General features: G+C 42.2%; 3 protein-coding genes across 6 annotated transcripts in view; all 3 read left to right on the top strand.

Moving 5' to 3' along the window:
• Nucleotides 1-24,694, top strand: part of cadm2a (cell adhesion molecule 2a) — a 1,030,129-nt gene that overhangs the window by 577,036 nt on the left and 428,399 nt on the right. The gene's annotated exons all lie outside the window — the stretch shown is intronic.
• Nucleotides 2,109-18,132, top strand: loxa (lysyl oxidase a). Of its 2 annotated transcripts, XM_043250643.1 has the most exons (7): nucleotides 2,109-2,918; nucleotides 3,497-3,605; nucleotides 4,061-4,198; nucleotides 10,886-11,042; nucleotides 17,142-17,237; nucleotides 17,328-17,443; nucleotides 17,530-18,132. In XM_043250643.1, exons 1-7 carry the CDS (start codon nucleotides 2,312-2,314, stop codon nucleotides 17,534-17,536), a joined length of 1,230 nt encoding a protein of 409 aa, XP_043106578.1. In that variant the 5' UTR covers nucleotides 2,109-2,311; the 3' UTR covers nucleotides 17,537-18,132. The 2 variants fall into 2 exon arrangements, with proteins under 2 accessions (XP_043106578.1, XP_043106579.1); XM_043250644.1 differs by lacking the exon at nucleotides 3,497-3,605 and having other exon boundaries at nucleotides 2,780-2,918.
• snx24 (sorting nexin 24) overlaps nucleotides 22,968-24,694 on the top strand; it is a 4,919-nt gene continuing 3,192 nt past the window's right edge. Inside the window, exons 1-2 of the mRNA XM_043250658.1 lie at nucleotides 22,968-23,217; nucleotides 23,550-23,633. Of these exons, the coding sequence (XP_043106593.1) occupies nucleotides 23,149-23,217; nucleotides 23,550-23,633 (153 nt within the window). The 5' untranslated portion in view covers nucleotides 22,968-23,148. The remainder of the gene's footprint in view (nucleotides 23,218-23,549; nucleotides 23,634-24,694) is intronic.

The following is a 24,694-nucleotide window of genomic DNA, read 5'->3' as shown; positions in this document are numbered from 1 at the left end:
TTTGTGTGAAATAGATGTTGGAGCAATAGCATTCCATCACTTGCTCACCAATGGATCCTCTGCAGTGAATGGGTGCTGTCTCAGAGTCCAAACAGCTGATATAAACATTACATGTAATCCACACGACTCCAGTACATCTTTGTGAAGTGAAAAGATACATGTTTGCTGCTGGCCAAAATAAGTCTGTAATCCATAATCCATCTTCCACTGAAAAAGTCCATCCTGTTTTCCTCCCATATAAACATCCATCAGTATATTTGTTTAGAACAGTGGACTGTTTTCATTTGTAAACAGTGCTTGATCTGCTTGATTTTTTTACACTAGATAGCACTCAAGGACTCATATTTTAGGAGAAAACAAGCGTTTGAAGTTTAAAATGATGGGTATGTTTATTATTATTATTATTATTATGTGTATCTTGTGGATTGCTCACGTTGCTTGTGAATTAATGAGATGTTTTAATCAGCTGTTTGAACTATGGAATGCTACATTTTTTTCAAATGTGTTCCAATAAAGAAGGAACCCATCTACATTTTAGATGGCCATTTGCATTATAACTTTGAGAGTCAAGCAAGCTGTGCTGAATAAATTTCAGTTTTTCTGCAATTAGTAAATCTTTAGTGTCTGTAAAGAATAGAAAGATACCATACTATTGTTAAGTGAAAATGTGCCCTCTAGTGTGCACAACAGAGTTTGCATAATTTCATTGCACTGGTGGATGATGAATATAGAATGGCTCATCTAAAAGCAGTTCATTTTACATTGAGAAAGATAATATGTAGTCTATGGGTTCAGAGCGAAGGCCACAATGAAATATCATCCATGTAATTTGTGACACTCATTTCAGTGAAGCCTTAAATTTAAAGGATATTTTCTTGGTTACAAGAAAAAGAGAGGGTCCGCTAAAAAGAGAGGGAAAAAAGACTTTGGAAATCTCTCCATCTAGTCGTTCAACGTTGGTTCTTGCGGTTTGTCACTGGGTATAGTGGTTTAAGAGGCTAGACACAGAGTTTGGAGACCATTGATTATGTTTTTCTAAATAGCAGTTATGGTTCCTTTGCAAGCCGTAGGATGCATCGCTCATGGGAAAGTATAAAGCAGTAGCTGGGTCAGATGAGAGTACGTAACAGTTAAGGGAAAAAGTAGAAGGAGACATACGTTAAGGTCTGGGTGGCCCAGGCAAGCATATGATTCAATGTTATAAACAGGGCATCATATGACAAATGTAGAACAGTTTCCAACAAGACATGGAGCTCCTATTGCAACTAAGCACATGTGATGTTTAATGTAGCACCTCATAAAGCTGTGAAGGCCACACACATGACTTTGCTTTCAGAAAAGAGCTACATACACAAGTAATAAACGATTTAGTGAAATTTACAGGAGGAAAATAAAAAATGGATTCATTTTATGAGCAACAACTTCCTGAACAGACAATGTAATGTAAATCTGATTAGCTTGTATTGCAGTTCTCATTCTAAGAGAACATTGATATATGGAGACATTTTGCCAAGTTTTTTTTTTCCTTTTTTTTAAGTGCCTCTTAAAGGTTCATCCAAAAGTCACAGCACAACATGTTGCTGATCTAAAAGCAAATCTTTCCCCAAACATCTTTTGTTAATAATACTTTTTGTATACCTGTAGCTATTTATTATAAAAAGAAAATGTATACAAATTTTAAAAAGAAAAGAAACAAACTTTAAGTTTGGTTTCTTTTAATTTATTTATTTATAAATATGTTGGTAAAAAATGATTAATATTGAAGGATCAAAGAGCAATAAATCCGTGGTGGCATTCAAGCAGCAAGATTTTTTGAGAATACATGGCACGTTTTTATAGTTTCTTTTTTATTTATTTTTTATTAATGTGTATGTGTATAGTAAACACATTGCACAGAGAAAAATGTCAACCAATCGTTTTTTTCCACTGGCGTAAAGTAGGTCACGATTTTTTTTTAATAAATTCTTTACATATTTCTTTTAAACATGTTAAATCTCACGTTTTATACGGGGCTTTTCCGTTACCGGAGCTTGTATAACAAGAAACTTTAAAAAAAAAAAAAAAAAAAATCAGCTCCTCCTTCCTCTTACACTTGCGCATCAGTTAGTCCAAGTGCAGAGCAATAGGAGGTTGCAGTGAGATCTTACCTTTCCGTTATGTGAGTCTCACTTGATTTAATTTATTAGGCTATTTTTTATTTTCAAGCAAGCTTTATGAAAGATCACAAATTAGCCCAATTTTATTGTTTCCCCAATTCAGTTACTGGAACGTCGGCAAGCAGCACAACTGAAGAAGCCAGTTTAACATAAAAATGAGCACGAGTTTAACAGACACCTTAATTTACGCATTTGCGCATATGTGTTTATTAAGCTGCATCGTACAAACTGGTCATTCTCAGCGTCAGGGCAACAGTGGAGCGGCAGCTCTCAGACAAACCATACAATGGCAGCACAACGGCAAATTATTTAGTATATTAAGTCAAGGCTCGGAATATCAGCCACCTTTAAAACGAGACGGAAACAAAGAGCAGACGCAAGCCAGGCCGATAGCCATCGTCCGCAACGATGATGCGGCTACGAGAAGCAACGGTTCAGCAGCTACTGCTGCTTCTTCTTCTTCTTCGCGAGCCTCCCAGAGCCGCTCCGCGCGCTTGCAGTCAGGTATCGGTGCTCGTTGGTTATCAGGTGAAGCGACTGCTAGAGGATCACGCGGGCGCAAGAATCAGACAGAGCAGCTGAAAACATCAGTCAATAGTACCGACAAACCCGCGCTGGACGATGAAATGATGGCTGGAGATGATCCATACAACCCATACAAGTCTTCTGACCCGGACAACCCGTCTTATAACTATTATGACACGTATGAGAGACCGCGTCCTGCACAGCGCCCGGGATATGGCACAAGATACTTCCAGTATGGTAAGGACAGTATGCTATCTATCTATCTATCTATCTATCTATCTATCTATCTATCTATCTATCTATCTATCTATCTATCTATCTATCTATCTATCTATCTGTCTGTCTGTCTGTCTGTCTGTCTGTCTGTCTGTTGCATAAGACTGTATTAAAGTGATTTACAGTTGTGTTAGAAATCAACCGTTTGTCAATTTCATCAAGTCGTAAAATGCATAATCTGTCCACCATTATTGAATCTGTACCATTCAAGCTATATGAAGAATTCTTAAATTAAAAATGTTTTTAAAATTCTCAACACCAATTTAAAAAAAGATCATGACTCCATCTGATTCTCCTCTTGTATTTTGATTGCATGTGATTATTTTAATTGAAATTCTTAGTTTAAAATAATGGCATCCTTGCTAAAAAAAAAAACAAAACAAAAAAAACACAAAGGTGGTTTGCTTGTCAGGATGGTCTGATGGTTCTTCGAGGGGTTTTGAGGACTTGGCAGGTGTTTTGAAATAATTTTCTTGTATTTTTATTTGAATTCTGTGTATTTTCTATTATCTTTTAATAAACATTTTAGTGTTTCATAGGTTTGCCTGATCTTGTTGGAGACCCATACTACATCCAAGCATCCGCCTACGTGCAGAGAGTTCCAATGTATAATCTCAGATGCGCTGCTGAGGAAAACTGCTTGGCGAGGTATTATTGTTGATATAAACCAGAAGAACCTAATCAAGATTTTTGGTGCAGCGCTGCAACTAGAGAGAGTTAGCACACTTGCATTCCTCAAGTGTAACAGATGAGTCATGAGAACCTATTTAAAACTCATGTGGTAGGAACATCCTATAACTCAAACCAGCTCTGTGAGAGGGGGAAGAATTAAAGAAAAGTCCTGCCACGATGGGAAGTGTGATTTCAAATAAAGCTGTTTACATGGAAAAATGATCACATGCATGACTGCGAAACACATTACTGGGGCACTCAGAAAATAGTCAAGTCTAGCTTCTTTGGAAATGTGCATCTGTAGTTGTTCCATGTGCACTTGAAATGTGGCCATGGGGCCAAGATACACATTCTGAAAGCTGTTAGGACAATATGAAAAACTTCAGGAATGTCTGATATTTTGTAACCGTTGGGCTGTTTTTGTTGAGCAGCACTGCATACAGATCCAGTGTGAGAGACTACGACACCCGTATGTTGCTGAGGTTCCCACAACGAGTCAAGAACCAAGGAACCTCTGACTTCCTTCCCAGCAGGCCGCGTTACACCTGGGAATGGCACAGCTGCCATCAGTAAGTCTGAATCTGACAGCTCCAACCATGCAGCTGCATGTTTAGTAATGCATCACAGGCCATTTTTGAAGAACTCTAAAGGGACCATGTGAATTAACCAAATTCCTTAGGCAAAAGTAAGATTGTGAAGCTTTATCATGGTATAAGTGTTGTATCTAACTGATAACTGAATCTAGAGCTGGTGGTGCTATTTTTAAAGGGAAAAAGGTCTGTGTTCTTGTCTAAATGAAAACACTTAGAGGAGGCCCACTATTGCTGCTTATACTTCAGTTGACTCAGTAATGGCTCACTGCATAGTTTTGTCCTGAAGTAAGCCGTGGCTCACCACCAGCTACGGCATACATTTGGACAAGCTCCAGTGTATAAAATGACTTTAGGTCTTATGCACAAATGAGGCATAAGGTTTGTGTGCTGACTGCATTTATTTGATGTGTAATAATATGAACATTTATAGTTATACTGCACAAAATGATAGTTTTGGGCTATGCTTTGGTTTTTCCATTTTGTTTAAAAGAATATTTCACTCAGAAATTAGTTTTTTTGAATCATTTACTCATTCCAACCTATAGACTTTATTCTGTATAAAAATAAAATTATAATTTTTAAAGAATGTACTGGTCACTTTTTCCCATATAATTACAATCAATAATCATTTATTTTAATGAATAATCAAAGCTTAAAAAAGCCATTTGTGTATCAATGTCTGATTTATGAATGAATTGGATCTTGATGATCCAATGAATCACTGATATAGTTCCATTTCACAGAAACAATCCGAAAGATTTGTTTGCAAATATGAATTATTTTTAGACAAGTCAGACTGCGCTAGTTCAACTTAACTTGATTGTGATCAACTCTGTGTTTCTCAAATTAAGGGGCTGATAAAATTTTACTTGAAATGTAGCACACAAATTATATAAATACTTTTGATGCTTCTATGGTACTTTTGTTACATTTCTAAAGCTGTTCTTCTTTTGTGGTTAGAACATGAAAAAGTTAAGTAAATTATGAGAGAATTTTTATTTTTTCTTGAAGTATCTTTTTTGACAGTCTCCGGTGAGACTTTTTGAGATGAAATAAGCACAGGCCTGTGTTCCTTGTAAATTCCTGCTCACACATCGGCCATGGGTAAACATGTCCTCTGAAGCTGATCGATGGGTTTGTCTAACAAAAATATAAAAAGTATTTGAAAATGATAACATAACTGACTAGTAGTAGTACTAGTTTACAAGTTGCTTAACTTGCAAATATAACTGATTTATGGAGCTTCAAAATAATGGCCACTATCGACTAGCATTACCAAGCTTGGAAGAGACAGGATACTTTCAGAAAAACTGTGACTGTGTTCATCTGAAAGTCATATACACCTAGGATGGTTTCAGGGTGAGTAAAATATTGGGTAATTTTCATTTTTGGGTGAACTATTCATTTAAGAATTTGTTTTAGAGTCACATCTTCCAGTACACAGAGACAACAACAACAAACAAAAAAAGTAAAATATATGTGTGTGTATATATATTGTAACAGTAACAGTAACAGACGTTACTGCTTGGTCTATGCGGAGTTCGTACTTGCCCTTCTGGGGCACCTTGTGGCTTTTTTAAAGCCAAGGGGGAATGGCTTGCAGCTGTGAGCGATTGGCCGGTGATGAATGGATCCAGGTGCTCCGTGTCTGTTGCCAGGGCGACGCTGGGGGTTGTTCAGGACGCTCGTCACACTCCCCCCTCCAAGCGTCGTCCTGGTCCTGTAATGATATGAGACAGTAGGGGAGAAACAGGGGGTGGGGTGGGGAGTGATCCCTGACAGACCTGCGAAAGCTGCCCAGATCCGAGAGAGGCCGTCAGCGATGGCGTTCGCCGCTCCAGCTCTGTGACGCACAACGAAGTGGAAGTCCTGGAGTGCCAGAAACCAGCGAGTTACCCTGGGGTTGGCCCGGGCCATCCACTGCAGTGGAGCATGGTCGGTGACCAGCATGAACTTGCAGCCGAGAAGGTAGTATCGCAGCTCCAGGACTGCCCACTTGACGGCCAGGGCCTCCTTTTCCACTGCAGCATAATTTCTCTCGGCTGTGGTCAGCTTTCAGCTGATGTAAAGAACCGGATGCTCCTCTCCCTCTTGGATCTGTAAAAGGACCGCTCCCAGACCCGTATAGGAGGCATCGGTTTGTAGTAGGAAGGGGCAGCTGAAGTCCGGGGGTCGCAGAACTGGTTCTGAGGTCAAGGCCGCCTTGATCTTCCCGAAAGCTTCCTCTGTTGCGGGTGTCCAGATTACCTTTTCCGGCTGCCCCTTCCTGGTCAGATCTGTCAGGGAGGCAGCTAGAGAGGAGAAGTTGGGGATGAAGCACCTGTAGTAACCCTCCAACCCCAGGAAGGCTCGTACCTGGGTTTTGGTGAGGGGCTTGGGTGCGTTCCTGACAGCTTCCACTTTCTTCTCCTGGGGTCGGATGAGACCCCTTCCGACTTGGAAACCCAGGTACTTGGCTTCAGAGAGCGCCAGGTGACATTTCCGGGGGTTGGCTGTGAGCCCAGCTCGTCGGAGTTCAGATAGCACCCTCCGCAACCAGTCCAGGTGGTCTTCCCAGGGTTCTGAATGAATGACCACGTCGTCCAAATACACAGCCGCGTAGGATTGATGAGGCCGGAGAATGACATCCATTAGGCGTTGGAAGGTTGCTGGGGCCCCATGTAAGCCGAAGGGAAGGGTCCGGTACTGCCAATGGCCGCTAGGAGTGGAGAAGGCAGTTTTTTCTTTGGCGGTCTCGGAAAGCGGCACTTGCCAATACCCCTTCGTAAGGTCTAGGGTTGAGATGTACCGGGCCCTTTCCAGCCGGTCCAGCAGCTCATCCACCCAGGGCATGGGATATCCGTCAAATTGCGACACTTCGTTTAACCGCCGGAAGTCGTTGTAGAAGCGGAGGGTGCCGTCAGGTTTGGGGACCATCACGATGGGGCTGGACCATGGGCTACGGGATGGCTCGATTACCCCCAACTTGAGCATTTGTTGGATCTCCTCTCTGATAGCTTGCCGATGAGCCTCAGGGACCCGATAGGGCCGCTGCCGGACGATAACTCCTGGTGCCGTACGGATCTCGTGCTTGATGACTTGGGTCCGCCCGGGGCACGAAGAGAACACATCCGAGAACTGACCGACCAGGTGCTGGAGCTCCCCCTTCTGGGCAGCCGAGAGGTGGGGGTTGATGCCCACAACCACGGGATTGGTAGATGCAAGGGCATTGAGCTGGTCCTCGTTCCCTCTCCACTTCTTTAGCAGGTTTATGTGGTACAGCTGATCAGTTCGTCTTCGGCCCGGTTGATGTAACCTGTAAGTAACAGGGCCGATCCGTTCGATGACTGTATATGGTCCTTGCCAGGTTGCCAGGAACTTGCATGCGGCTGTGGGAACGAGGACCATCACCTTGTCTCCGGGCTGGAATTCCTGTGGTTGGGCTGCCTGGTTATAGTGCCGTTGTTGGGCCTGTTGCGCTTTAACCAAGTGTTCCCGGATTAATGGCATGACCCGGTCGATTCTTTCCCTCATCTCCTTGACATATTCGATCACGCTTCGATGGGCTGCCAGCTGCTGTTCCCAGGCCTCTTTGGCGACGTCCAGGAGGCCCCGTGGCTGTCGGCCAAAGAGAAGCTCGAAGGGGGTAAATCCTGTGGACGCCTGAGGTACTTCTCTGATTCCGAAAAGCACATAGGGGATCATGAGGTCCCAGTCTCTCCGGTCTTCCGCCACCACTCGCTGTAACATCTGTTTAAGGGTTTGGTTAAATCTTTTGACTAACCCATCAGTCTGGGGATGGTAAAAACCGTGGTACATATTTGCTTGACTTTCAGCAGCCGGCAGAGGTCAGCCATTAGCCGGGACATGAAGGGGGTACCCTGGTCGGTCAGAATCTCGCTGGGTATTCCGACCCGGCTGAAGAGAAGGAAGAGCTCCTTTGAGATCGCCTTGGCAGTGGCCTTCCTCAACGGTACGGCTTCGGGATACCGGGTGGCGTAGTCAACTATGACTAGAATGTGTTCGTAACCCCGAGCGGACTTCAGCAGAGGCCCCACCAGATCCATCCCGATGCGCTCAAAGGGTACCCCTATGATGGGCAGTGGTATAAGCGGACTGGGGGAGGGGTCTGTGGCGTGGTGAGTTGGCAGGTCGGGCACGCCTGGCAGAACAGCTTCACATCGGTCCTCCAGGCCAGGCCAGTGGAACCTATCGCGGATCCGCTGACAGGTGTTCTGTACACCAAGATGTCCTGCCATTGGGTGTGTGTGTGCCAGCTCGAGAATGGCCTCAGTCTTCGACCGTGGTACTACTAATAGCAGTTTCTCCTCCCCCCTTCGCTGGGTGACGCAGTACAGCAGGTCGCTCTTGACAACGAAATGCGGGAGAGGATGGGGCCCAGGCCGCACTTCCTGGTCTTCAATTTGACACACTTGCGGCCAACAGTGCTTCAAACGATCGTCTTCCTTCTGAGCTTTTGCAAAACTTCCCCCGGTAACCTGCTGAAACACATCATAGAAAAGGTTAGGGTTTTGGGAGGAGGACTGACCATTTCTCCCGCTGTCGGAGGCCAGGAGCGTTGGCTGCGTTGGTCCTTTCACTGGCTTCCTTCGTCGGCGGTTCCCCCCATGTTTGGCCGTCTGGGACGTGGCCGCGAGCAGCTGGTCGAACCCCGGCCAGTCTCGGCCAAGTAGGACGGGAACCGGCAGATCTTTCAGCACGCCCACCTCTACGGGCCAAGTTCCTGAGGTGGCCGTTAGGTTGACTCGTCTTGCCGGTACTTGTCGTGTGTCGCCGTGCACACAAGTAATGGGGATGAAGCACTTCGACTCGGGACGGGGGCCAGGATATCAGCTCGGACCAGCGTTTTGCCGCTACCGGAGTCCAGGAGGGCCTTGAACGCTTTCCTGTTGATCCTTACTACCGTTTTTGGGGCTCCTCGGGGAGGTTCGTGATGGACGATACAACCGGCCATCCAGGAGCGTGTTGGGGTGCCGGGTCTTCCGTAGGCATAGGCTCGTCGATGTTAGAGGGGACCGCTGGCCTGTGTACTGGTCTTGGGGTACCCTCTGGCGCGCGTCGCTCCTGGACCACCCTCCGGTGAAACGGCGGCACTCGCTCCCCAGTCTCTCGATGTTGGCCGGCGTCCGCCAGCTCCACCGCTTCTACCACCTCCGAAACTGTTGTGGGGTTTCTCATCCGGACCGCCTGCCGATGGGACCGGGGCAGGGCTCGGAGGAAGCGATCCACAACTACCCTCTCGGCTACCTGTCCAGCCGATGGAGTCCCCTCTAGTAACCAATGGTGTGCTAGACGGGTAAGTTCGGCTGCTTGGGCTCGTGGTGGTGTGCGGCGGTTATATTCCCAGGAGTGGAACTGCTGGGCAGCAGATATGGGAGAAAGCCCCAGGCGTGAAAGAATTTCCTGTCATAGCGTGTCATAATTCTCTGCATCTTCCCTTGGAAATGAATAATACGTGCGCTGTGCTTCTCCCGTCAGTAGCGGTATTAGAATCTGCGCCCACTCATCTGGGGGCCATCCTTCCATGGTTGCCGTGGCTTCAAACATTTGGACGTAAGCCTCGACGTCGTCACTGGCTGACATCTTAGGAAGAAAAGAGAAAAAAGAAAATCAAAATTTGTAGGTGACCACCGAGATCGCTTGTTGGTGTTTGCTTCATCAATGTGCTCGCATTCTCCACCAGTGTGACACGGGTGAAGAAACACACGGCAAGAGAGAGCTCAAAACAAATGCCCTGGAGGGTGTATTTATTGTTGTCAACCACAGAAATGGTGAAATATGGGTGATGACGGGTCTCCGAGGGCAGGTGCGTGGTGTGGCAGTGGTTTCTGGTTCTCTCGTGCAGGGGTAGAGTGAAGTGGATCAGAGCCGTGGGGTGGTGGCCGATCATTCACACGCTGCTGTCTGCAAAAAGATAGACAAAGGAGAACAGACGTTACTGCTTGGTATTTGCGGAGTTCGTACTCGCCGTTCTGGGGCACCTTGTGGCTTTTTTAAAGCCAAGGGTGATTGGCTCGCAGCTGTGAGCGATCGGCCGGTGATGAGTGGATCCAGGTGCTCCGTGTCTGTTGCCAGGGCGACGCTGGCAGTTGTTCGGGATGCTCGTCACAATATATATATATATATATATATATTGATGAAATAGAATTTTGAATTTTTCATTAAGAAATAAGATGTAAGGATGTACTAGGACATAGGGTGATAAGTATCAGGTAATTGCACATATTTTTATTGTACAGTGGAAGAACATTTAAGTTCATGAGGTCATTGCCTGAGAAAGAAATGGTTCTTGTGCCCGACTGTCCTTTTATTACACCGACCAAATAGGAAAAGCTCAAATGCAAATGGATGTGAGGGACCCTGAGTGATTTTCTGAGCCTTTTTCATTTCTCACTCTGGATGTATACATTTCTTGGAGGGTGGGCAGGGGAACACCAGTAAAAATTTCAGCAGATAGGACTGTCTTCTGTTAGTCTTCTGATTTCTGGTTTTGTTGTTGAGCCAAGTCAGACAGGACAGAAGTAAGTGAGCAACTCCTGTAGATGTCAAGCATTTTAAATTCTATTAACTAACCCACCTAGAAATGCGATTCTCAGACAAAATTTGAAATTAACTGGTTGGAAGTGATGCAGGATCATAACCTGATTTACTTTCCTTTCATAGGCACTACCACAGCATGGATGAGTTCAGTCATTATGACCTGCTGGAATCTAGTTCTCAGAGAAGAGTAGCAGAGGGACACAAGGCAAGTTTCTGTCTGGAGGACACATCCTGTGACTACGGCTACTACCGACGTTACGCCTGCACCTCCCACACTCAGGTCACTCTCATTTATTATGTATATTCCATGACTCTTTTCCAAAACTATATAACTAAAATGAAACCTATGATTTATTTGAAACATTGTATGTTTTAAAAATAGTGCTTATTATGAAAAACACACAGAAAACTCAATTCATAAATGATTTCTAAAAACTTTGAGGTTAGTATATTGGTAAGCTCTCAACACTTCTACAATGAAGCATAAGAAATACATGAATTAATATGAAATTAAAATGTTACTCCACCCTAAAAGGAAATCCTCATTCTGTCATTAATCACTATACCCCCATGTCATTCCAAACACTTAAAATGTTTGTTTAGCCCTAGAACAAAATGAAAGATAATTTGAATTAAATCTGGGAGGCTTGTGACTGTCATTTTAACTGCCAAGACACTATCACGGTCTAAAAAACTCCATCTGCCATCAGTGGTTTAACCATAATGCTATGAAGCGGAGAGAATACTTTTTGTATGGAAAAAAACTAAAATGATGACTTTATTTAACAGTTCAGCGTCATAACGTCACCATAGCGAGAGAACATCCACTGGATACAATCAGTCATGACACACAAATGTGTTGTTAGCATCTATTACACTTAGATTTGAACTCTACCAGCGCATCTGTATGTAATGACTGATTTAAACAAAACCCCACCCAATTCACAATGGATTTCTAAAGCCTTTGAGGTTAGCATGTTGCTAAGCTTACAACACTACTCCAATAAATATGAGAAATACATTAACTACATTAATAGTTAGATTAATTACCTTTTGGCTTCACAGAGATATTGTAAGTTTTTGTGATCTGTGAATACTTGAAAGGGATGTGAAGCTCCCTCTAACCAGTGTCCCTCTAACCAGAATCCTGAAGGAGTGGAGCATCAATGTGGTTGTGGTTGATGCATCAATGCATCTATGAAGGGTAGTTCAGTGTCTGGATGTACAAGAAGAGGAGTGCTGGTGAAGGCACACTTGAGGGTATTAAAGGCTACATGGGACCAGGACAGAGACTTGGGCTTTTTCTTCAGGAGGTTTGTGAGGGGACTGGCAATGGAACTGTAATTCTGAATGAAACAATGGTAAAAGCGAATCCGAGGAATCTTTGAAGTTTTTTGACTGAAGTAGGTTCTGGCCAGGAAGTGATTGCTTTGACCTTCCCCTCATTCTTCTGCAAACCCTGGTGGTCAATGATGTCCCAGAGGAATGGCACAGAGGTCTGATGGAAGGAACTTTGTCGGCTTTGAGGAAGAGTTGATACTCACATAGTTTGCTTAGAACCTTTGCAATGTGCTGGCAATGTTCTTGCAGGCCTCACTCTGGGAGTATATCACAATGTCAAAAATTCTAATCAAATTCAAATTTTATTTGTCACATACACATACATACATGGTACGACATGCAGTGAAATGTTTTTTACAACCGTCCAGTGTCAAAATAGAAAACCAAAAATGTATATATATATATATATATATATATATATATATATATATATATATATATATATATATATATATATATATATATATAAAATATAAAAAAAAAAAAATATATATAAAGAAGAAGTATACAAAGTATAAAACTAAAATATAAAGTATAAAATATAAAGTGTGAAGTGTAAAGCGTAAAGTGGCTGTTGTGAATGTCCAATGTAAAGTGACTAGTGCAAAATTGTCCAGTGTAGAGGAAAGTGACAAGTATCTGGGGAAAGAGGGGTGAACATGAGAGTCCTGGTAATTAGGTGCTGGGTGTTTCCTGGTTCAGACTCTGAATGACCTGCGGGAAGAAGCTCCTCCTCATTCTCTCTGTGTTTGCCTTCAGGGAGCGAAAGCGCTTTCCTGAACGCAACAGAGAAAAGGGATGGCTGAGGTCTTTCATGATCTTCCTGGCCCTGGTACAGCACCACTTGTTGTAGATGTGCTGCAGCACAGGGAGCTCAGTGAAGATGGTGCGCTCAGCTGACCGCACTACCCTCTGAAGGGCTTGCCTGTCCAGCATGGTGCTGTTCCCGAACCAGGAGGTGATGTTTCCCATCAGGACACTCTCAATGGTGCAGGTGTAAAAGTTCTTGAGCACCTGAGATGGGAGTCTGAAGTCCCTTAAGCGCCTCAGATGGTATAGATGCTGCCGAGCCTTCTTCACCAGGGTGTTGATGTGACAGGACCAAGACAGGTCCTGCGTGATGTGAACACCCAGGTACCGAAAACTGTCCACTCTCTCCACTGGGGTCCCGTTGATCATGATGGGATGAGTGCACCTGCTTCGTGCTGAAGTCCACTCCTTTGTTTTGCTGATGTTCAGGAGCAGATTGTTCTTCTGACACCATCTCTCCAGGTTGTTGATCTCCTGAAGGTAGGCCATCTCATCGTTGTTGGAGATCAGGCCCACCCCGACAGTGTCGTCAGCAAATTTAATGATGGTGGTGGAGTTTGTAGTGGCCACACAGTCATGTGTATACAGCGAGTACAGCAGGGGGCTCAGAACACAACCCTGAGGGGCTCCAGTGCTGAGGGTGAGGGAGGATGAGGTGTGTTTTCCCATCCGTACGGCTTGTGGTCTGTCGTCAGGAAGTTGGTGATCCAGTGACGCAGGGATGGGCTGAGTCCCAGGACCTCCAACTTCGAGGTGAGTGTGGAGGGAACTATGGTGTTGAACGCTGAACTATAGTCTACAAACAGCATTTTCACATAGTTCCCTTTTCTAATATCCAGGTGGCTCGTGGTGTGTGATGGCATCCTCCGTAGACCGGTTCTGGCGGTAGGCAAACTGTATTGGGTCCAGTGTGTCCGGTAGTGATGCAGTGATGAAGTCTCTGACGAGTCTCTCAAAGCACTTCATCACTACCGACGTCAGAGCTACAGGGCGGTAATCATTCAGGCAAGAGGGCTGAGGTTTCTTCGGCACAGGGACGATGATGGACTGTTTGAAACACGAGGGGACTATAGACTGTTCCAGGGAGAGATTGAATATCTCAGTGAACACCGGTGCTAGCTGGTCAGCACAGGCTCTCAGAACCCAACCTGTGATGCCATCAGGTCCTGCTGCCTTCCTGGTGTTCACTCTCCTGAATGCCCTCCTTACGTCGACTCCGAAATGGTGAACATGATTAGCTGCAGCCTCAAAACGAGCATAAAAGGTGTTTAGCTCGTCTGCCAGAGAAGCATCCGCGCTCTCCACTCTGGAGGTTGGCGTTTTATAGTCTGTGATGTTTCTCAGTCCCTGCCACAGGCTCCTATAGTCACTGTGCTGAAACTGTGACTCTAGTTTCTTCCCGTAGAGCCTCTTTGCCTCCTTCACCGCTCTGCGCACGCTGTACAACGCAGCTTTGTATTCAGTCATATCCCCGGTGACTATCCCCGTGCTGCGGAGCGGGATCACGGATAGTTTTGTCTACCCACGACTTCTGGTTGGGAAACGTCCTGATGACGGTTTTCTCTACCGTGTCATCCGCTAGTTTCCTGATGAATCCCACCACCGCTTCCGTAAACACGTTGATGTCCTCGGAGCTGTGCCTGAACATGGCCCAGTCTGCATCATCCAAATCGTCCTGCAGAGCGGCCACCAATTGGTCAGACCAGCGCTCCCTCTGTTCCGGGGCTTCCTGTTTCAGCCTCTCTTTGTAAACAGGCATGAGGAAGATGGCGGCATGGTCCGATTTACCAAACGGTGGGCATGATTTTGCCTTGTAGCTCTCTCTGAAGGGTGTGTAGCAGTGATCCAGTGTCCTTTCACCCCTGGTGGGGCAGGTGATGTGCTGGTGAAAGTTTGGCAGTGCGCGCTTGAGGTTTGCACTGTTAAAATCCCCCAACACAATGAGTGTGGCGTCCCGTGCTGTGACTGGTGTGTTGTTAAGTGTTTGTATAAGTCCCATATTACAGTGTCCGTGTCCGCTTGAGGTGGAATATAAACGGCACTGACTATGACTGAGCTAACTTCCCGTGGAAGATAGAAAAGGCGACATTTGATGGTCAGAAGTTCCAGGTTTGGTGTGCAGGAGCGTGAGAGAGGAACAACGCTTGCGCTGTCGCACCAGCGGTTGTTCAGCATCAGGCACACTCCACCTCCCCTTGTCTTCCCCGACTCCATTGTTGTGTTAATGCCGTAAACAGAGAAAAACTCGGCCAGTTGTATGGCGTGGTCCGGTACCGCTGGGTTCAGCCATGTCTCAGTGAAGCAGAGAAGGTTGCAGTCCCGAATGTCTCTCTGGAACTTGATCCTTGCTCTGAGGTCATCGAGCTTGTTTTCCAGAGACTGGATGTTGGCTAACAGGACACTAGGTAGGGGAGCGCGGTGTGTGCGTGCCCTCAGCCTGTTCCTGACGCCGGCTCGTTTCCCTCGTGGACGCTGGTGCGGGTCGCGTCCTTTTGTCTTCAACAGGATCTCGCCCGGCCAACATGGGTGTGGGTTTAAAAACAGCAAAAGGTGGGTGCATTGTACACCCTTAGATATAAGAGTGGCTCGGTCAAATGTAATGATAGCCATCTAATATAAAGAAAACAGCGTAGACTATTCAAAATATAGACGATTAACAAAAAAACTGAAAGTTTTGCCGGAGCGGTTGTGACGGCAGCCGACCTAAACGGCGCCATCTTGGTTCTTTTATGTCGTCAATGTAGACTAGAATGATCTTGTGGAGCAACTCCTGGAGGACCTTGTGCATGAAATCTTGAAATACAGAGGGGTTGTTGACTAATCCATAGGGCATGACGAGATACTTTTAGTGACCAGTAGGTTTGACGTAGTCTGTTTTCCATTGATCCCCATCTTGTATTCTGATAAGGTAGTAGGCGCTGCGGAGGTACAATTTTGTAAATATCTTGGCACCTGCTCAAGAGCAGCCGGGATGATGGGAAGTGGAAAGTGGAACTTAACTGTGATTTTGTTGAAATCAATACAAGGCCTCAAGCCTCCGTCCTTTTTAGCCACAGTGAAGAAGCTTGAAGCTGCAGGGGAGGTCGATGGCCTAATGTTGCCCTGTTCGAGTGCCTCAGCAATGTATTCCTCCATGGCCTTTCCCCACTGAAAGTGATAGTAGGTACTACATTTAGGTACAGTACAGTAGGTACATTTTTCCATAAGGAAGAGATGAAGTTTAAAGTTGAGGCTGTGACTGCAACAGAGAAGTCAGTAGTGGGTGGATACATCTTTTCTGTAGTGGGTTGAATGGCACTCACCAGAGTTCTTGAGATGTATGAGGCATGACAAATGCATATGCCCACCAGCTCCACAATACATACACAGACCCTGAGGCAGCCTCCTCTGCCACTCAGCAGAAGAAAGTCTCCTGGAGTCCAGTATCATCGGTTCAGGTTCTGGTTCCAGAGGGCTGATGTTTTCTGGAAGACGGAGGAGTGCAGTAACATGGATTTTGTTGGTGACATGGCAGGCTTGGATGCAGAAAGTTTAATAAACTCCTCTAATCCAAGTGAGTCATCTTAGGTAGCCAATTGAAGATGAAGTCAGGATTCCAACCTCTGCCAGTATGTCATCAGAGACTTCTCATTCCATCCATTGGCAGCTGCTAAAGTACAAAATTTGATTAAATATTCTTGAATTCACATGGTACCTTGCGTTAGGTAATAGAGCTGTTCTCCCACAGACAAATCACAGTCAGTTCATCCAAACACCTCTTTATAATGCAAAAATAAAAGTCTGTATGGTCTATTTTAGCTTGATCTGAAGGATGCACTTGAGGTTGTACGGTGAAAATGAGCGAGCATTGTAGCAGAAACCCATTGCACTCCTCCGGCTTACCAGAGTAGGGCGTTGGTCAGGCCATGGGACTGTTGCGTGACGGCGGTGAAGTATTGGCGGATTGCTGACAGGTGATTCTGGTGGTGATGTGGAGGCTCGTGGATGCTGGAGCACTGGATGCGGAGTAAATCCACAGATTTCTGGAATGTTATGAACCATACACGAAAAAAAAGTGACTTTAATGAAAATATTTGACCTTATACTTACTATGGCAGCTCCATGGCCCAGTGATGGAGAAATACCATGATGCTGTATGATGGCCATACCTTAGTTTTTACACTTTACTTTACGTTACCTCAACCATTTCACATGTGCATGTGCTGACAGTATACTGTTATATTTCTAGGGACTGAGTCCAGGGTGTTACGACACTTACAATGCTGACATCGACTGCCAGTGGATAGATATTACTGATGTGAAACCTGGAAACTACATCCTCAAGGTTTATGGCCTTAATCAAATAATTTATTAATGCATTCAAAATATTTTCAATATTATGTTTCTGACTTTTTCTTGTCTTTTTCTTGTTTAGGTTAGTATAAATCCCAGTTACCAGGTGCCAGAGTCAGACTACAGTAACAATAATGTGCGCTGCGATGTACGTTACACCGGAAACTACGTTTATGTTTCAGGATGTCATATTTCACAGTAAGCAGGCTGTACTTTATTTCATATTTCATACATTATATTTAAATTGACTAGTTAAACCAAATAATATGCTATATTTATTTCAGGTATTAAAAATCTACTAAAGTATTCTAAGGAATAGGAAAAGATCCTCAGAAAAGAAGTTTGATGATAAAAACCTGCAACAAAGTGAACAGATGAATGGACACCAATCATGGGCCACTTTCCTGTTTGTGAGAGCCAATAATCAGCAGGGCATTTTACTATTGACAATGCCACAGAATATAGAAGCCTGAGGCATAAGTCCAGTTTTACATTGAATTGCATTATAATTTTTTTTGTATTTTTTTGCTATGAAATTACTAAGCAAAAATGAAAAAAGGAAAAAACAAAGTGTCCAGGGTCATATTGTGCTGGATTCCTATAGACATATGGAGAAAATGGTGCTTATACTGCCATAAACCACCAAAGTTTGCAGAGATACCACACATTTCCCAAATCATTTAGGATCTTTCTCTCAGACTGAAATTATAAACATTAAACCTTCAGATATTGATCCACACTGGGGTTTTTCAAAAACATGCTTTAGTGTGCTAGAGCAATGCTTTAGTTGTGTATTCTAAGTAGATATTTATATAAAGATGCTTATATTACTGCAACACAATTTGTATATGAAATGAAAATGACTTGAATAAATAACTTCACACTCAGCCTCATTAAATGACTGTCTTGTATTTTGACCTGACAACTTTATATTGTGAAAATGTTTTTCAAAGTGCTTTTTTTGTATTTTGCCTTAGTAAAAATATATTTATATGAATAACATAAAATTAAATAACTGAAACGACAACTATATATATATATATATATATATATATATATATATATATATATATATATATATATATATATATATATATAAACTATACTGTGCAAACGTTTTAGGCAGGTGTGAAAAATGCTGTAAACAAAGAATGCTTTCAGAAATATAATTTTTTTTTTTTTTTGTCAATTTACAAAATGCAAAGTGAGCGAACAAAAGAAAAATCTAAATCAAATCAATATTTGGTGTTATACCTTTTTCCTTTAAACCAGCATCAATTCTTATAGCTGTGTAGGAAGCTTAAAACTGGGTGAACTCTGCTACCAAGGTGAGTGTCACGTCTTTGGACTTTGTTATTGGTTTTGTCGTTTGCCATGTGTTCCGTATAACCCACTTTAGTTTATTGTCTTTATTGTCTTCAGCCGTGTGTAGTTAATTTAGTGATTTACCTGGTGTATTTAAGTCCTGTGGTTTCAGTTCTGTTGGTCCGATCTCGTCTTTATGTGCGTGTGGTTATTATCCTGTCTGCCTGCCTGTAATGATAGTTTATTTCATCTCTGAGTAGATTAAAGCGTTTTAGTTCCCTTTATGCTCGTTGTGTGCTCTCCTGCTAACCACACCCGTGACAGAAGATCGGACCCTACAAAAGTACAGAAATAGCGGCGTTTATTCCCTTTTATTTTCATAATGTTTTCCCCCTACAAAGACCCGAACTTCCTCATCCTCCTGCTGGAGCAGGGGGATTGTTCTCTCGAGGAACATACAGAAACGACTCCCGTTACCGGACATCTTTCTGTGCTCCGCCCACTGCACCATGGCTGACGGTGAGCTGATTCTTCACCTGGGGCTGCTGGATCCCCAAAGGCTCCCTCCAGTGCCACGTGTGCTCCCTCCAGAGCACATTTTCCCACACTCCCGTCCTTACCATGCGACGTCGATGGATCCCAGAAGCAGATATATATCATAAGGAGTCAGTAAGGAGTATGATTGGCCCCAAATCAAGTTTGCGGACAATACAGTTGTACAGGGCCTCATATCCAACAACAATAAGGCAGATTAACTTGATGAGGTGGAGAGGGTGACATTGTGGTGTGAGTCGACCTTTCTCTCTCTGAATGTCAGCAAAACCAAGGAAATGGTGGTCGACTTTAGGAGAGGACAGCGAAACTATACTCCACTAGTGATCAGAGACACACCGGTGGAGAGAGTAAGTAGTGTCAAGTACCTAGGAGTACACATCTCTGAGGACTTAACCTGGACTCGGCAGACACAGGTGAAGAAAGCCAGGCAACGTCTATGCCACCTGAGGAAATTCAGGATCCCACCTGGGATTCTGAAAACTTTCTATACTGGTGCCATAGAAAGCGTACTGACTCTGCGTCTCATCATGGTATGGAAATTGTTCTGTCAATGACCGCAAAGCCTTTCAGAGAGTGGTTCGCTTAGCTGAACGCATCTCTGGTTCTGCTCTACCCACTCTGCAGAACATTTACAACAAGTGATGTGTAGTCAAAGCTACAAAAATCATCAAAGACAATACACAACCTGCAAATCCTCTCTTCTGTCTGCTGCACTCTGGTAGACTATACCGCAGTCTGTTGGCCAAAACAGAGAGACTCAAAAGAAGCTTCTTCCCCCAGGCCATCAGACTCTTCTACACAGACAATTGCCACACTAGAACTGTGATAGTATAATGCCATCACTACTTATTGCATCTGCACTTTAGTAACATCCTTTTTTACATTTTCTACATAGCCACTTTTCTACATAGCCACCTTTACCTGTTTACATTGTACATACATGTATTTTATTTTATTGTCATATATTATTGTTATTTTGATGTATATATTTTTGTTATAAATATTTATTCTACATTTAAATAAATTTCTTTCTTTCTCTTTTGCACACTCTTGAAATGTACCAGAATAACATTTTACTAGAAGTTTTACTTGTACAAATTGTATGCAACAAATAAAATCTTGAATCTTGAATTTTGAAATTTATTCTGCAGCAGGACACCGACCCCAAAGATACAGCCAAAGTTATTAAGAACTATCTTCAGCGTAAAGAAGAACAAGAAGTACTAGAAGTGATGGCATAGCCCCCACACAGCCCTGATCTGAACATCATAGAGTGTGTCTGGAATTACATGAAGACACAAAAGAATGTGAGAAAGCCTACATCCACAGAAGATCTGTGCTTAGTTCTTCAAGATGTTTGGAACAACCTACCAGTCGAGTTCCTTTATAAACTTTGTATTACAAAGTAGTAGTGCTGTTTTCAAGGCAAAGGTTGCACCAAATATTCATTTGATTTGTGTCTTTTGTTCATTCGCTGCATTTTGAAATTTTTATGAAAATAAATGTTTAACACTTCCATTTTTTAAAGAATTCTTTGTTTACAGCTTTTTTTCACACCTGCCTTAAATTTTTGCACAGTACTGTATAACAAACAATGAACAACACATTTATTACAGTATTTATTCATCTTTGTTTACATTGGTTAATAAAAATACAAAAAAATGTATGTGATTTTAATAATGCATTACTAAAAGTAACCTTATTGTAAAGTGTTACCATATAAATACATTATTGCCGTCAAACGATTAATCCAAAATAAAAGTTTTTGGTTACGTAGTATGTGGGTAAACTATGTATATTTATATTTATTATGTATATATAAATACACATGCATGTATATATTTAATTATATGAAAATAAATATATAATTTAAGTTGACCTTTTTTTATATAGCACATCCACAAGACTGACCAAAGTGCTTCACAATAAAATACAGCTTCATAAAATTTATAAAACAAAACTGCAACCAGAAAGTAAAACACAAATAGAAAAAACAACAGGCAAAAAATATAGTAGGGTTTTTAAAAGAGCCCTAAAAATAGACAGACTGGGTGATTGTCACGTCCACACACAGAAGAGAAGGAGAGGGTATCAGGTTTGTGGTATTTATTGAAGTGCTCAATATTTACAAAAGTGAATTCGGTAAGTAATGAACAATGGAGACATCTGCATTCGCTGAGATATCAGGTAAGTTTGTATACAGAGAATGTTACAGTGGAAGGAGTGGAAGGAGTACTTTCCTTAAGTCAGGTGTTAAACATTCGCAAGTAAACTGGGGTACACATCCTTGGAGCATGTCCATTGATTCCAGCCGAGGATGGAACGGCAGAGGTGAGTAGATAAAGAGTGTGGTGATTGTGGTTGCAGGTGATCGTGATTAGAACTCCGGTGAGGGTTCACAAGTGCGTTGAGTGAGAGATTGTGTGGTCGGTGCTTGATCCTGGGAACTGGGACTGCTGTTATGTGACAGGGATGTTCTGATCTCCACTGACAACTTGAGGCCCAATTACTGAGAAGGAACAGTCACCTCTACATTTGAATTTGAAATGTGGAATTAAAAGAAGTTTCTGGTCACAAGATCTTTTTGAGGGGATATACACTGATGAAGCAATTAGATAAATAAATGGGTGCTTGATTGTGTAGAGAAACAAATACAAATGTATTCTAAATTTATTATTGTTGTTTGTATTTTGTGTTTTTGCACTGTTTGCACTAGTTTGCACACTGGGTTTGCACTCTACTCCCCTGCTGTTTGCACTAGTCTGCACACTTTGCACTTTATGTGGCTAAGACACTGTCTTAGCTCAATATGTGAGTTCTTTTGTATTGTGTTGTAAGTGTGACTTCATGTAGCACCAGGTCCTGGAGAAACGTTGTCTCATTTCACTATGTACTGCACAGCTATATGTAGTTGAAATGACAATAAAAGCCACTTGACTTGACTTGACTTGAACAGGCAACCAATGAAGGGCTTTCAAGAGCAATCAATCAATCAATCAATCAATCAACAATACAGATTGTATTAAAGCACTGAACAGTATGAAATAGGGGAATAGAGTGATGTATGATGACAAGATTAACACTTTTTCCTTTTTTTTATTAAATGCAGAGATGGTCTCTGTAATAAAACCGACGATAGCCACTAGAAATTAAGTGACACACACTCAAGTACATACATATATATATATATATATATATATATATATATATATATATATATATATATATATATATATATATATTATATTTTAGACTAAATTAGGATACAGTTCAGGTCATTTTGATTATTAACCGGGTATCTATCTGAATTGCTGATTTTACAATCTATGTAAAACAAGTGAAAAAAATATTGAAATTTCAATAAAATAACTTGAAACCCCATTTATTTATTATTACTTATTTAAAGAATTAGCTTTGAAAATGCACTCACCATAATACCCTTTAAGATATAGATTTGTTTTTTCATAGAAACAGCTTTGGAGAAATTATATCAGTTTCTCACCATCTAGGTTCTCACCAGTTTCTCTGGAGTTTCACTTCTATTTTGGCCAGAAGCAACCGATAGAAATGTCTTAATGATTGGTTTATTCCATGCAAATGGGCAACCTTTAAATGAATACGCTGTTAATTAATAGACTAGTGTCATGTGGAATACTTGTAGATTATTGTGATGTTTTTATTAGCTGTTTGAGCCCATTAACCTCAGATGATCTTTTGATGAACAAATGATATCATTTTAAATAGCTCCAAATCTGTTCTGGTGGAAAAACAAGGCCCGAGGGTGACTACATTTTCAGCAAATGTTTCATTTTTGGGTGAAGGGCTGATTATGTATTTCCCTGTCAGAGGCACAGGTGGCAGCACCGAATCTGTGGATTCTGCGTGCGATGGAGAAGAAGCGCATGGAATATTTTCAATTCTTCCCATGTCGGGCGCCCAGTGAACTTGACAGCCGTTAAATTTACAGGGAAGGACCAACCAAAAATCTCGTGCATTTATTTGACCTGTTGTTCCGCATAATAACGGGCATATCTTGCTGCATCATGCACCATATAGAAGTGTCGATCCCGTCTTTTCGGTCGGAGGGCAGTAACGTGGAGAAGGGCTACACGGTGAGTTAAAAATCTCTTATCGGATCGAGCCAACGATCGCAAACGCGCTTTCGTTAAAATGTCCGAAAGCTACAATACGCCTCACCTTCGTAAAAACGTTTCGTGTTGATTTCGAGGCGTAGACGTTATGGCAGTGTCTCAAAACCTAGTGAACTGACTACTTGAAGCATGTTGAAGCGCGTTTGAATTTTAACTCGCCTACCCCGCCTGTGATGCGTCTGTGTTTTTGATGTAGTGTGTATTGAAAGCGGATTCATTGTGATACACAAGAACCATTCCCGTTCGCATCGTTGTATGTAAAGAAGTAACGGGGGCGTACTTTTTCTCACCAGGTTTTTAAAATCGAGGTGCTCATGTGTGGTAGACAGCATACTGTCGAGAAAAGATACAGTGAATTTCACGCTCTGCATAAAATGGTAAGCATGCATACATTGGTTATGGTATAGTGCGTTTTCTGGTCAATCTAGGTTGAGTATCCAGGGCTCAGCCGCAGGCATTTTATTTTTAGCCACATATATTCGATGTCAGAAAGCTTTATGACAAGGTTATGCAGCTAATATGAGCTGTTTATAAACTAATAATATCACTTAAATATTATTAATTTTTTTTATTCAAAGCACATAATTTGTTTAAGATCATAACGTATACTAAAAGCATACATGTATTCGATTTTTCATAGAAACAGATTTGGAGATCAGTTTCTCACCAACGGATCCTCTGCAGTTTCACTTCTATTTTGGCCAGAAGCTAAATAAAATAAAAATGTCTTAATGATGGGTTTGTTTTTTTTATTAATATTAGTTGTCCTTGCAGAGTTGGAACTGTATTTACAAATCTATATATTTATATGAATAATATATATATATATATATATATATATATATATATATATATATATATTTAATGTAGAAATAACTAATAATTTTTCACTAAATATATACATAAACAGGCATGTATTTATATATACATAATAAATATAAACAATGCAAACATTGTGTAAACAAAAACTTTTATTTTGTATGCAATTAATCTTTGACAGCGTTAATATATTTTGAATTATAGCCTAAATTATATGCTGTAAATATGTGTGTTCGATTCATAAACCTAAAGACATTAAATACATTCACTAATAGTTTTTTTGTCCTGAAACATTCTCACAGTGGCCCCGGGGTCATATTAGGAGTGCTAATATGCATAATTACTGTTTATATTTTACAGAGGAACTTTGGAATGTGAGCAACAGCATGTAATTGTTGTTTCCCAAGTAGCCCCTTAGTAAAATTTCAGCTTCAAATCAGCACAGCTGTATTAACTTTGACTGTGTTTACTGCATGTGCTCAGAAAGAATAATGTTTACTGCTTATTGTGTACATCAATTATGATTGTGTACATTGAGGAAAAGATACGTCAGTGTCAGATAAAGCAGACATTTACGACATTTAGTTTTGTAAAATGCAGAAAGTCCATGAAAGAATGT

This window comes from Puntigrus tetrazona, chromosome 10, assembly GCF_018831695.1.
Source record: "Puntigrus tetrazona isolate hp1 chromosome 10, ASM1883169v1, whole genome shotgun sequence".
Classification (NCBI taxonomy): domain Eukaryota; kingdom Metazoa; phylum Chordata; class Actinopteri; order Cypriniformes; family Cyprinidae; genus Puntigrus; species Puntigrus tetrazona.
The sequence above is the reverse complement of the archived record's forward strand: the minus strand, read 5'-3'. Positions and strand labels throughout refer to the sequence as shown.